At 39.1% G+C, this 14,339-nt stretch overlaps 2 protein-coding genes across 2 annotated transcripts in view; both read left to right on the forward strand.

Annotated features, from left to right (window-relative positions):
- The first annotated feature begins 795 nt into the window (after window positions 1–795).
- On the forward strand, window positions 796–10,029 carry LOC103722202 (F-box protein SKP2A-like). Its single transcript, XM_008812678.3, has 5 exons — window positions 796–1,034; window positions 1,828–2,077; window positions 4,952–5,300; window positions 5,384–5,525; window positions 9,349–10,029. Exons 2-5 carry the CDS (start codon window positions 1,833–1,835, stop codon window positions 9,723–9,725), a joined length of 1,113 nt encoding a protein of 370 aa, XP_008810900.1. The 5' UTR covers window positions 796–1,034; window positions 1,828–1,832; the 3' UTR covers window positions 9,726–10,029.
- A 2,309-nt stretch (window positions 10,030–12,338) lies between these two features.
- Window positions 12,339–14,339, forward strand: part of LOC103722209 (U-box domain-containing protein 26-like) — a 2,460-nt gene continuing 459 nt past the window's right edge. The window contains exon 1 of the mRNA XM_026810438.2: window positions 12,339–14,339. This exon is cut by the window's right edge and continues 459 nt beyond it. Coding sequence (XP_026666239.1) covers window positions 13,281–14,339 — 1,059 coding nt within the window. The 5' untranslated portion in view covers window positions 12,339–13,280.

The raw sequence follows: 14,339 nt of genomic DNA on the forward strand, positions 1-14,339 counted from the left end.
GCTTAGTTGATAAAGTTACGGAATGCTGATACCAGTAATTTGGATTTGAATTTAGTTACTGAAGCACCAAGCAAGAAATATTTGGTTACTGAAGCTAAGCAGAGATGCATATTATTTCAGCCCAGATAGGGGCCACGTCAGGCAAAAAATGACATGCTTAAAAACTTTGGCCAACCTGATTCACGTTAGCTATGCTAACTAGAGGACCAAGATCCAGACCAACAAGTTGGCCCAAGCCAATGAGCCCAAATAGACCTCTTAAGAGGAGACCCAAAAAAGAAATAGATTCGATTACCGGCTTTTAGCCCTTTTCTTTCTTTCTTTCTTTTCCTCCTCCTCCTCCTCTTTCTTCTTCTTTTTCTTTATTTATTTATTTATTATTTATTTTTAAATAAATTTTTTATATCATGCGAGTACGAAAATGAATGTGTCTAATAAAATCGAAAAATACAAGCTCGCAGAGTACCAGCTCTCTTTTTTTCTAATTATAGAATATATCTTGAGTAATGAACCGTATGGATAGCCACCAAACTGCTTCGTTGGCCTCTTTAAAAATACGACCATCCTCGTCATCGTCCCCACCCAGTCGGCTCCTTGGCCTTCCTCGCGGCAAACTCCGTCGCGGTTTCGAGTTTTGACGGCACCGCATCACGCACTGTTCGCTCTTATGTAATCCCTATCGTGTCGCGACTGTATCTCCTCCTCGCTGGGCCCCACCGACTACACAGTTCCTCGACCGCCACGTGTCCTTTCACTCCTTGCCGCCCCGTGCCCTTTCTGCGTTCCAGAGCCTCCTCCTCCCCCACAAGAAAGTAGAGCCATAGGCGTCGCTGTTGGTGGTATTTAAACCCTCCGGCCGAGAGCCTAGGGTTTCAGAGCTCCCAAGGCTCCTGGCTAAATCCTACTCTCCCGTCTCCCTTCCCTTTGATTCTTTTCTCCTCCTCCTCCTCCGTCTCGTTTTCCTCTTCCAATCGGTGCCATTTTCTCGCCTGAATTCGTCGAATTCGGAGGTGTTTGCGCAGTTCTTGAATCAGGTGATCGATCAAACGATATATGATGTTTTTGTTTAGAATCTGCTCTGGTGGCGTCAAAGTTCGAATCTTTTTTTGGGTTTTTTAACGTTTTGTGTTTGGGGAACGAGGAGGTGCCGTGGCGAACTGTCTCAGCTCTGTTTTTTCGTTTCCCTTTCTTTTTGATTTGTCTTGGAGGGCGTTGGAGGATTGTGGTATCTGGATTTTTCGTTCCAGTTGTTTATATTTTTATGTCTCTGGATGATCACACGGGGAGACCTGCTGGAAAGAGTGCTGGGAATTTTCGTGTTTTTTTTGTTCTCAAAGATTTTGTCGATTAGGGTTTTGGGATTTGCAAATCTTTTCCGTTTTTTGTGTAATGCGTCGTACTTCTATCATTTTGGCAAGTAACTGGAAGCACCATCATTCTCGCAGATGATTTATTTATGTCGAGAGGTTGGATTTCTCTTTATATGTTTATATATTTTAGTAGTTAACTCATTGCTCCTTCTTGCTTTTGCTTTTTTGTTTTAAGTTGGTGCCTCGTGTTTCTAGACTGGCATTATCATCATCTTACAATGGAATCAGAAAAAGTGAGAATTTTGTGTTCTATTGGATCTCTGGAAGCTACAGATGCTTCCTTTCTAATTTAATCCATTAGTTGATTCTCGGTTCATTATCTGTTTCTCTGCGGACATCTTATAGCTCTATTATTATTATATTTCAGCTTTGGGCTCATGTCTTATCAAAGATTTGATTTTAAAACAATTTTCTTTTTAATTCATCAATTGATTGTAATTCTTTTATGGGAGTGCAGTTGATATGGTTTCCGGGGGACTGGGCAGTGGAGATTTAGACGCTTGGTTTCAGAACCTTATTGTGTCTGGTGGCGGGAAAAAGTCAGGGGGAGTGGCAGCTGCTATGGCCGGTTGGAAGGACATTCCCATGGAGCTATTGCTGAGGATCATTTCGCTTGTGGATGATCGGATGGTGATTGTGGCTTCTGGTGTTTGTACTGGTTGGAGAGATGCTTTGTGCTTGGGGCTTACGAATCTCTCTCTGTCATGGTAAAGGCTTAATCTTTTTCAGTTTTAGCCTTTTTCATCCTTTATCCTTCTTTTTATTTCCTTTTCTGGGCGGTAGTTATGTAGTTTGCAGTCATTCCTTTGCTATTTGGGCCCTGATAGATATGGAAGCTCCATTGACGGGCAGATGGTGCTCAACCAATTCCATTTTTAAGCCATATATAGTTTTTACTGTGAGATTATGTGATGAAGTCTAAGTCTAGGAGGAAGAAGAGCAGTTGTGGTTTCCTTTTGAGGCAAATTTTCCCCCAAGTGCAAAGTGTAATACTAGATGTTTTGTTTCTGTCCTACATGTTCACCATCCACATTTATAATTGATTTCTAAATCTTGCAGTCATTGCTAGAATCTGTGTCAACACTTTATTGAATCACCGTGCTTTTAAATAAAAGATAGCAATCCCATCCATGAATAAAAGAATCCACTTTAGTTCCCTTAACTTTATAAAATGCCCGACTTTTCTCTAGTAACAAAGAAAGAAAGGAAAAAGTTTTAATCCTTATATTCCCATTAGGATCCTTTTCTCTCACATGTTTTCATTCTGCTGTACATATAATTCATCATTTTGCCCCTTACTTGCTTGTTTCTTGTACCTGTCATGTTCAATACGACCTCGACATGATAAAATATCTGAAAGTGCTGGCTTATTTTGTTGATTGGATTAGAGGAGTGATCACTGATGAAATTGCCTATTTTGTTGACTATGGCTTGTTTTTGTGTAATCATCTGGTTTTTCATGTCTATCTTCGGATCAATGCTTTTATATGATAGAAATTTTTTTAATTTCCTGATCAAAGGGTGATATGGTTACAAGAAAATTTACAAGGTGATATATTTGAGGTCTGGAATGACTTTGCAATAAATCAAGTGAATGTATGCTACTGTAAATTGATTATCATCCTATGTCCTGAAACTGGAAGGACCTGTTCTGGTCCTACTATGGGGACAAGAAAGTTTTCTAGACAGGTTGGTTGATTTGAAGCTAACCGGTGTCTTGGATCATTATGCACTGCTCTTACATGAGGGGCGATTTATGGCTTCTAGATCACAAGAAATGTGGCAAGGCTAGATATTTGAAGGTAGGGATCAATTGGAGATTGTCTGAGATTAGCTGAAGGCACATGATATAACTTGACTACAGTCTCTGCATGTTGACTCTTGTGCAAGAACTTGTTATGGTTCTATACTGGGGTAAAGAAGGTTCTAAATGTGGACCTAACTAATGGTAGCACAGTTATATATTCATGAATATTTGTCTTTTTAATTGATCTTAGGTAAGAGATCTTTTTCTCATCCTCTCTGTGAAGTCTTCTCTGTTTGCCCAATTTTTTTCCTCATTTACTTTAAACCATATCCCTGCTTTTCTTTGAAATATTTTGGGAGTGATATTCGGTTCCTATTTCATGACTGGATCGAAGGCATCCTGGAAGACAGGATCTGTGGCTTATGACCTATGATGGCTTAGGACCTATTTTGTATTTGGTTGAAGTTTTATTTTGTTTTTATTTTTGTGTTCTGACATTTTCCTCTCCATGGCTCTATGGAGAGCACTCTTGTTATATTCTGTTTAGTGTTCATTATCTTAATGAATTTTAGTCAGGCTTGGGCCAACCTTTTCCTCATAAAAAGAAAATGTGTAGGGAATGTTAGAAGTTGATGTTTCTAACCATGATTTTTCCAATGCATTTAAGCAATTTAATGGACTTTCAAGCAACATTGTGTCTCTGCACCTCCACTGTGGCCAGATATTAACAAAACGTACCTTCCATCATTAGTAAAATATATTGAAAAACTTGAAAGCTTCCTCATATGCACTAATGCCTAATAATAACTAGCCAACTTCTGCCTCATATCCACCTCGATGCTTTCATCTCTGGACAATTGCATTTATTTTCTTTCATGTTGTTAATATTAAGTCTTGTAGATTTGTGATAATCACAAGATGGTTCTAGAGGCATATTGGTGTAGCCTGCAATCAAGCCCATTATAGAACTTTTTAAGAGAGTCATGATGTATCTTGATTACCTTTACATTTTTATATATGAAGGATGCCCCAAAAGTGCTCTTTCTCTTGAAACTTATTAGAACGATTTTGTTACAAATTTTGGTTTAACTATCACATTGGGATAAATCCAATAGTCATCTATAATAACATGCAAACACTAACTTACTTTCCCATCCATAATAACATGCAAACACTAACTTACTTTCCCTGCTATTCTTTTGCTTTTCTTTGTTCAAATCATTTTATTAAGTTGCAAAATGTAAATGCTAAATACTACTTGTTCTACGGTTGAAAATTTTCCACCCGTAAAATTGAAAATTGAAAGATCATGTACACAGTGCCAGGCAGCACAAGTTCTTTGCTAGAAAGAGTGGTGCAATGCAGACTTTTTGTTTTTTAAAATTTGTGCTGTATGGATATGTAGGAGCCTAGTAAAAGCCATTGCACCCCACTCTCCATCCTCCCTCTCCCCACAAAGGAAAAAAAAAAAGGAAAGAAGAAGTAAAAGATGAAAAGAAGGGAAGAGGGAAGAGCCTCATATTGAGATGGTATGACTTAGGGGCTGTTGCAGATGAAACACCAAAATGGTTATTAGTAGTCAACAATTAGTTCTTTCAACAGCAATTCATGCAGGACCTGTAGTGGCTATTTTTGGAGAGCTAGACGCAACATGAACAACCGTTAAATTAATTTTTCAGTACGTGTGCATATTGTTTTGCAAGTTCTCTCTGAGGGTTTGTTTAATAATTTAGCTTATTGTCTTAAATTGTAATACTTATACCACATCATGTTTGTTCCCTCTGATGAATATTAGTCGTTTGGGCGCATGGGATTGAGATTCTACTATTTGCAGGTGCAAAAACAACATGAATAACCTGGTGCAGTCACTAGCCCCCAAGTTCACAAAGCTGCAAGTTCTTTCTCTGCGACAGGATAGACCACAACTTGAGGACATTGCTGTAGAGACTGTTGCTAATTACTGCCATGACTTGCGGGATTTAGACCTTAGTAAAAGCTTTAAACTGACTGACCACTCCTTGTACTCTTTAGCCAATGGATGTCCACGCCTTACAAAACTCAATATCAGTGGGTGCTCAGCTTTCAGTGATTCTGCCCTTGCATATCTGACTAGTTACTGTAGGAACTTGAAACACTTAAATCTTTGCGGATGTGTGAGAGCTGCAACTGATAGAGCTTTACAGGTATTGAAGTTAAATGATTTTGTTTTTTTGTTTAATTTTCCCTGGACCAGTTCTTGTCTAATCTTCTATAAAATTGGATCCAGGCTATTGCATATAATTGCAGTCAATTGGAAACTCTGAATCTTGGTTGGTGTGAGGGTGTCAGTGATAATGGAGTAACCAGTTTGGCATCAGGATGCCCTGATCTCAGGGCCTTGGACTTATGTGGCTGTGTCCTTATAACAGGTATTCAGATGCCAGGCGCATGTGTTGCTTTGAATTCAAAGAAATAGTAATAAAAAGTTTCTAACCACAAGCAATCATGCATTTTATTTTTTGGATTACAGAGTTTCAGAGTTTCTCTAACTTCATCTGCAACAGTTCATTACTTTCCTAAGTTGCATCTTTCATTTTTAGTACTCTACTTATTTGTTACTGTTACAATGTTTTTCGCTGTTTTATCCTTTATTATGTCCGTCTTCTTGTCACATGTATTGCTGTTAAAGTTTTGTACGAGCAGTGGTCAAAGTTCAATTTTAAGGTTGCCTAGCTAAATTTATTTATTATAAATATTTTTGTAGTGAATGTTTTGGTACATCTGGTATCCTACTTCATTTTTATAGTGCTCAACTGTTATGATAGGACCATGGTATGTGAGGTTGGAATTTCTTCTGAACATTTTGCAATAGTTACTACTTTCCTGAGCTGCTTTACTTCCAATAACCATGGGCCACCGTTAGTGCTATTATATCTTTCACCTTATTAGTCCTTGATATATTTACTTTTATCATATATATGCATTGATGGGTTTCTTCTTTTGGTATGAATTCTATTTCAAGGTGGTCTAAATAGATATTTTGTTAGGGGCAGTGTAATAAACTATCACTTTATAAATTTTGTATATCAGGATGTTTTTTTTTTGACATGCTAGGATCCTATAGTCATGGTATTGAAAAATTGCAGGTGCTCGATAATTGCTATGGAACCTAGATAATTGTGACTTCATGGAACACGGAAGATTTAGAAAGTTTTTGGATTGGCTTTGGGGTTGTCAGTCTGTGCATACTTGTTCACATCTTCATGGCCTGTAGTTCACAACTTCTTGTTGGTTTATTTGTAGTGAATGGTAGCTACTATGTGTAATCCAAGAATTGGCAGTGAATAGCTAATATCAAGGTGTGAATATGATGATGGTTTTGGGTTATGCTGAAACACCCTGTTGTTTGTCATCCCAGACTTCCAATCATTGTCATGTGTCAACACCGTGATACATGTTCAACTTTGTCTATGGTTATTGTCAATACATACTCAAAAGCAGATGTAAAGTAGTTCTGAAATGGATGATGGTTATAAGAAAGTTCAGAATTCATAGAAAAATGAGCTAGAAGTTGATTATATCTTTTTTCCCTGTTTAAACCTAGGTTGAGTTTCATCTGATTGGAAATACTTAAAACTATAAAGGCCCTGGTTGGATTACAAGGTGAATTTGAATGTCTATAAAGTAAGGCTCGTTGAAGAGCCGAATTTTGTTACCTGATGATTGGTTGTCTAGTAAAACAACTTCATCTTGTGGCTGATTTATGCTCCTCTTTTGTAATTCCTTTAACTCTTCTTTATCATGACCCCTTTCTACTTTAAACTTTTCTTCGTTTCTTCTTCTGGATATACATATGCAGCAGCAACATGCCACAATCTCAGTCTGCCGCAGTTTTTTTAATAGGAAAAATTTGACAGCAGTAATCTCCTTTCATGTTACTCTCTTCTTTTGTCATTTATCCAGACTACTCTTACTGAAATAATTTACAAATCAAGTCTTGATTCATATTTAATTATGTTTCTGTCTTTCTTTGTTGCTTCTCCTTCATTACTCGTGTTAATCTTTGTGATATTTTTTCCTTATTTCTAAGAGAAACCAGTTACCATGATTAAAGAAAACACATGAGAACTTTTACATTTTCAGAGCTGTGGATTTTTTTCTCTATATATTTAGATTCTTGCCCTGCTACCGCCTTCCCCGAAATTTCTTCTTTTTTTCCAGATGGTAAAATTATCAATCATGTTCATGGGTAACATCAGCATTTGCAATTGCATAAAAGATCCCTTGCTCTAATGCTAGATTGATGTAATAAGAGTAAAGTACTTCATATAACAGTACATCTGTGATAAAACAAAACCTGTGTGTGTAGGTATAGGTCCACTGGACACAAATGGTCGAAACATTCAAAGCAATATTTCTGTTCTTAGCCACCTCCTCCAAACTTTTCACCCCCTAAGGGAGAAGTAAATTCTTCCCATCTGCTTGTTAATTTTTCTGATACCAAGTTTAGTGAGTGGTATAGAGAACATAGAACTTCATGTAAAGATACTCATGGACACATTAGTCACTGGGGCTGATAAATGAGTGAGCTGTTCATGAGTGGCCCGTGTTCAGTGGAAAATTGAGATCGCAATGAATTCGCTATTACTAAATGAGCCAAACATCAGCCAGCTTTTTTAGCTTGAAATATGACAAGCCAAAAGCGAGATATAGCTCAAAATAAGTACATAGACTTTAATCTAAGTATACATTGTCGAATTTGTTGTTTATCTATGAAAATATTCCTTTTGTCATATTAACCTTTTATGTTAAAGAATTTTTGGTCAATACTCTTCTCTTGGTTCTCTCCCTTAAATAAATGACAAAAACAAGACCTAGATATATGAGTATGCTTTGTCAATTTGTTGTTTATCTATGCAATATTCCTTTTATCTTCTTAGCCTTTTTTATTAAAGATTTTTTGGTCAATACACTTCTCTTATTTATCTCCCTTAAATAGATGACAAAAACTGAACCTAGATGGGGGAAAAGAGTTAAATCATCTCATTCTCAGCCTTTAGATAAGCAGCTGCGACGTGGCTTGGGCTCTGAGGTAATTAAAGCAGATGAACTCTCTGTGATTTATTAAGCAATTGGGCCCATTCTTTTCATTAACTTATTGATATAGATTGATGCTCCCTTCTTTGTTATCTTTCCATCCATCCACCCTCCATTCCCTTGCTGGCCGCTTCCTTTGTACTCACTGTGGAGCTCAGCCCTTTGGCATATTTCTTCTTCTGGCCTGATGCAGCTGAGCTCAAGCTGGCTCAGTATGTATAGAGGCAAGCTTGAGCTAGGCGCAAGCTATCTGTGCACCAAGCCGATCAGTTCCAGAACACTCATGTTCAGCCTGTTTCCACCGCTGCAAGTCATTGCTCTAGATATGCCAGTCAGTTTCCCCTCTGAGGTATAAAACTACAGGGAAGAACAAAATGACATTTTGTCGAACACTGGCACTTTTATGACATATCAAAGCAGTATTAAATCTAAATTTTTGGCTTAGAACCAGCATAGCTGGCATATGGTCTATACTTCATTTGCCTGCTGTCAACAGTGAGAGATCGTTTTATCGCCTGCAAACAAATATGAGCCAACATTTTCAGCATGGGCCATCTAAACTTCTATTAACAACTAATTTGCTTGCCTCTTAACCTCATATGCTATAATAAATAATATTTTGTTTTGCTAGGAAACTTGGCCCTGGATTTGATGCATCCTAAAACGTGTGATGAGTGGTTGTCATATATGCAAACTTTGAGGATGTGGTGGATGCAGTTGAAGGTCTTCATAAGTACCAAATTGGAGAATTTATCAAACATTAATGGACAACTGCATAGCACAAAATCATCCGCCATTGCGATTTCTTCCTCGTTAGGTAGTTGAACACCTATCATGTGTCATAAGAAACAACGATCTGGACTTGCTGTTCACAATGAAATTCACAATTCTCTGACGGTCATCAATTTTGCATATCAGTCTGCCACCATGTATTTGTTTATTTGGATGCTTTCTTGTGCATCCCAATTGATTCAAGCCATTCTGCTTCATACTGTTAAGTTCCTTTTAAATGCTGGTGTAGGTTATGCTTGCAATGGACATTTGCAGCCTTGTCTTGCATATTTGTAAAGCAGATAAATGTTTACTGTAGTTATAATAAACCAATCATATTATTTTTCCACTTGGAATTCTTACCTGTCTCTCTGTTCACTGCAGATGAAAGTGTAATCGCATTGGCAAATGGTTGCCCTCGTCTAAGATCCCTGGGCCTTTATTTCTGCCAGAACATCACTGATAGGGCAATGTATTCACTAGCGAATAGTCTTGTGAAGAGCAAGCATGGGCTGTGGGGTCTTTTGCCGAACAGCAGCGATGACAAGGAAGGGCTTATGAATCTGAACATAAGTCAGTGTACGGCCTTGACGCCTCCTGCGGTTCAGGCTGTTTGCGACTCATTCCCTGCGCTTCATACCTGCCCTGGAAGGCATTCCCTGATCATCAGTGGGTGCCTCAACCTCACATCTGTGCACTGTGTTTGTGCCGACCAAGCTCACCGGGCAGCTAGGTTGGCTTTATCTCCCCATGCCTACTGAGCATCGTAACAATGTGCAACTCGAAATGGCTTGGAACAAAGCTTGGAGGTTTGATCTTGAAAATACATATATGTCAATATTATGTAGCAAACTGTTCTTGAGGAGAGATTTCAGAATTCTAGACTCAAGGAACTGCAATGGATCTGAATTGATTTGCATATCCCATGCTATCTCTGCAGCTTCCTTTATCAAGTGTGTATCATTACTTGAATGTAATATAGAGCAAATTTGCTTCATTACTCGATGGAACAATGCCAAAGAGACGCCGGATGTGCCTGATCAACCATCCATGGAGGTATTGTGTGCATTTTTTGTCTCATTTCCTGCAGCTTGTGTGGTGGTTCGTTTATGCTGTCCCTTGTTTGGTCTTCCCTCGACTTCCTCTCCTCCCTGGGTCAGCATTTGAATTTCATCTTTGCTTACCATCATCTTTGAGCTTAGCCATTTGTGTATATGTGCTGAAATTTTTCGGTCTTTTGTGTATGGACTTTTGTCTGTAGCAAGACTAAGATGGGAATGAAATTGAGGTTACTTTCACTAGAAAATTAGCCCGAGCATTAGTAGATGCGTCCGGATATTAATACTACCATGCTTAACATAATCTCTATGACCTTTTGCTCAGGATCAAAAGAAAAAAAAAAAAAAACCGAAGTGGAACATACATTCATTGTAGGACCTGACTCGCAGCTACAAAAGCTAGAAGTGAGCAAATCCTAATCTGACAAGTATGAATCCGTCAAAACTTGATTAATTGGATAAATTCATGCTTTGTCAGCGAGCGAGTTCAATGAAGTAGGTTTGTGCATTAAGCAACAAAATTGGTCTGGTTAGAGTTCGGTTGGAGTAACTCTTTTTTTTACAAAAATCAAATGATGGTGCCAAGTTGCACAAACATCAGCAATGGCGGACCACTCCTCGTCTACAGCAACCAATCAATTCCTATCCCATCCTCTATGCTCTCTGTTTCATGATCCTTCCATGTGATAAGAGAATTGGTGGAAAAAAGCAAGAAAAGTCCTGACATTTCTCTGTCCTCCCAAACTGTCCTTGGCTATCTATCACCCATGCAGCGTTTACAAGTTGCGAGCCAACGCAGACCGCCATAGTCCGGTGGATGCAGTCAAAGGAGAAGGAAGAATGAGGAGAGCGACAGTGGGGTATGGAGGAGCAATCATAGCTTAACTACGTTAGTGAGGAGTGATCATTCCAAGAGCTCTTTTCGAGCACCATCTTGTCTGCCATTTGAACTGATGATGATGATGGTCATCATGATTATGGCGATGGCAGTCATATCATCCCAACCACTTCAACAATTTTGCAACAGCGTTGGATGCATGTTAGAAGTATAAGTCCAGAGACTAATGCCCTGTTCACAATTCTCAGAAGAAAGAAAAAAAAAAAATCCACCAAATCTTTTTAATTCATACTGTCACAAGTTTGGCATTCAGGAATATTTTGGTTGGAGTCAGAGATTTGAAATTTGGAAAAAAAATTTAGTTAAGTCATCGAAATTTCAGATACAGTTTGTATAATTCAAAATTAGAAAATAAATAATAAAAATGTAGAATATCAGCTTTCTGTAGTATAAATTAAAAAATGTGCAAAATAATATATTGAACAAAAAAAAAGAAGCAAAAACAACATCACAAGCAAAAATAGATGATATCATCAGTGTCATTAGTTTATTGCAAGAAATTAGGGGAGAATAATACATGGGTAAATCCAAAAAATCTATGTATCCCTCACCTAGATCTAGGCACGGATTTTTCCTGTCCTAGTTTTGAAAAAAAAATATTTAGCATAAGTGGTTTTTCTAAGCATTTCTTTTTTTCTGAAAAGAGAGAGAATACATAAAGAAACCTCTAACATTTAATGGTACTATTGTTTAATAACATGATAAAACTTGCACGAATGCCAATGGTCACGGTATTTTGCTTGGTAATTAAACATCTCGGATTCAACTCTTGGACGGTGCATTTCAAAAATTTAGACCTAAATAATTTTCAAAAAAGGCACCATAGAGTATAAGTAATTGCATGTCCTCGTTGCGGAGAGACACCATGACACTGAGCAAATATGCAAGTCAGATTGATCAGGGAGAAGAGTATTTAGGAGCCATGTGAGGTCATGCACATGTGCTGGTGCATAATTTAATGCATGTCAATTAGCCCATCCATGCATGATGAGCATTGGAAAGCCAAATCAAAACCCAATTAAATGAACTGCCGGCCTTATGACTGCAAAGTCCTCATATGCAACCCAAGTTTTGCTATTTTATAACCACTACAATCTAATAGGTGCATTAACTAATTAAAAGCTACTAGCTTGAGTCTAGTCCCAAGATAAATTTATATATTTCTTGGGTGAAACTCTCACCACTTCGGGCTTTTTGTTGGATTCCCTGTACATGTCTATGATATCTTCGACAAATATTATATCCATTCTTGGTTCGGTCGGTGCATTGCTTTCCATGTATTAGTTGCGAGTCCCATGAATCTTGTGAATTACTTGACTCTCTCCTCTCTCTCTCTCTCTCTCTCTCTCTCTCTCTCTCTCTCTCTCAGACAAAATTAGGAGCAAGTAAATTCAGTGTCTCAGTGAATTAGTCCAATGGAGTAAGTTTGACTGGATCATTTAGATTGATATAGATAGATTTGAATGTCTATTTCTCCAATTATTATAGTGGCATGCTCCCTGCCCCAAGACAAGGACAACCAATTTCCATATGCAGTGTTTGTATGTTAGTGCTCTCATATGATTCCTCTTCACCAAGCTTACCACCCTCTACTTCCCTTTCCTCCTTGCTTGGTGCCTCCTTTCTCTGCATCTCTCATAAGATGGCTGTTTACATTGGTGAGTAATACATGAACTACTATTCTCATCTGCAAATTTTATCTTCCATGATCGATCTATTGCCTGCAATATAATTTACTTCTCCATTTATGTTTCTCGAGTTCAGTTTCAGAGAGGATTCCAATTTGAAAATGGACTACCTTCTTTTGACCTCCCATCTCTTGATAGTTCTAGTCTCACCAAAGAGCTAAAACAGTGATTTAGACTGAATACCCACTCGACAGCCTACCTTTATTTCTCTCTGTTTACGTCGTCACTTCCAGCACAATCTCTTTCCTCTCGGATAGTCTTTCAGCTACTCTTCGGCAACAACTGGAAAACAGCAATCCTCATTTGCTTTTCTATCTTTATATTCCTCAGGATCGGTATACCTCTACAAAGGGAACCATCGAACTCCATCATTCCTTCCCCCATTCCTCATTTGATTTGAAGTGCCAACCGAAATCTGTATTTGAAGAGCCCCACATCTTTCAGTAGAAGCACAAGAGAGTGGGTGCTGCTAAAAGGAACCAGACCCATCCCTGGTTGCCCATTGCCTTGCCTGAGGCTAGCTTGTAAACTGTGTCCATGCCGTTTGTCCAGTCCCGTTTGTTGATATAATTAATGTTTGAGGATAGCTCTGTATTCCAAACACCCAGCAACTTCTATTTTCCATTAGCAGAGTAGCTACATTTATCTCCTCCTACTTTGGATGAGAAAAAGATGAGCATCCCCGATTTGTTCAGATGTCCAATTAGCCTTGATCTATTCACCGACCCTGTCACTCTCAGCACCGGCCAGACCTACGACAGGCCGGGCATCGAGAAATGGCTTGCTGGAGGGAACCTTACGTGCCCGGTCACCATGCAGAAGCTCCATGATACGTCCCTGGTCCCCAACCACACCCTCAAGCACCTGATTGATCAGTGGCTTCTCACAGGCTGTGACCTCAATCCACATCCAAAGCCCTCAAAACCGATCGATAGTTTCGAGTTATCCGCCCTCAAGCAAAGCTTCCAATCCCCAGATGCCACAGTAACTGCAAAGCTGGAGACACTTCGAAAGATCAGAGTGCTATCGGTGGAGTCCGACATTCCATGTCTGATCCACTCAGGCTTCTTTCGACTGCTGCTAGAAACGCTGTTCCAAGCACCCTGGCATGGTAATGCGGAACTCATGGAATTAGCCCTCGAATGCATTCTAAATCTATCACCTTCGATCCATGTGGATTCCTTGAACATGCTGAAGAAAGAATCCTACTTAGCTTCTTTGGTGCTTCTTTTAGAACAAGGTAGTACTAAGATCAAGACTAGCTTATGCTATCTATTAGAGGACATTGCTACATCTTTGGCAACTTGCGAGCTGTGCTTGGTCTTGGGACAGACACAGCGAGTGCTGCAAGCCTTGATCGCTCTTCTACATGACAAAACTGATGCCGGTGCATCGGAAGCTGCTCTTAGAGCTATTTCCAGCATATGTTCCTTAGAAGCCAATCGAGGCAATGCAATTAAAGAAGGTGCCGTCGATGGCCTGATCATGTATCTTCTGAATTCAACTCAGCGGAATGTTTCTCAAGCCTTGGCCACATTGGAGCTTCTTTTAGGACTGGAGACTGGAAGGAAGGCTCTGAGCAGGAATTCCGAAGCTGTCGGTCTCCTTGTGAAGATGGTGTTCAGAGTCTCATCTGTTCAAGAGGGTAGCGAGCAAGCCATCGGTTCGCTAATGATCTTGTGCAGCGAGTCGAGACAGATGCGAGTGGAGGCCATAAATTCTGGGGTATTG

The sequence above is a fragment of the Phoenix dactylifera genome, unplaced genomic scaffold, assembly GCF_009389715.1.
Source record: "Phoenix dactylifera cultivar Barhee BC4 unplaced genomic scaffold, palm_55x_up_171113_PBpolish2nd_filt_p 000913F, whole genome shotgun sequence".
NCBI classification, from domain to species: domain Eukaryota; kingdom Viridiplantae; phylum Streptophyta; class Magnoliopsida; order Arecales; family Arecaceae; genus Phoenix; species Phoenix dactylifera.

Coding starts and splice junctions, on each gene's coding strand:
- LOC103722202 (XM_008812678.3), top strand. CDS start 1,833: ATGGTTTCCGGGGGACTGGGCAGTGGAGATTTAGACGCTTGGTTTCAG. Junction 5,301..5,383: donor CAACTGATAGAGCTTTACAG/GTATTGAAGTTA, acceptor AATTGGATCCAG/GCTATTGCATATAATTGCAG. Junction 5,526..9,348: donor TGGCTGTGTCCTTATAACAG/GTATTCAGATGC, acceptor TGTTCACTGCAG/ATGAAAGTGTAATCGCATTG.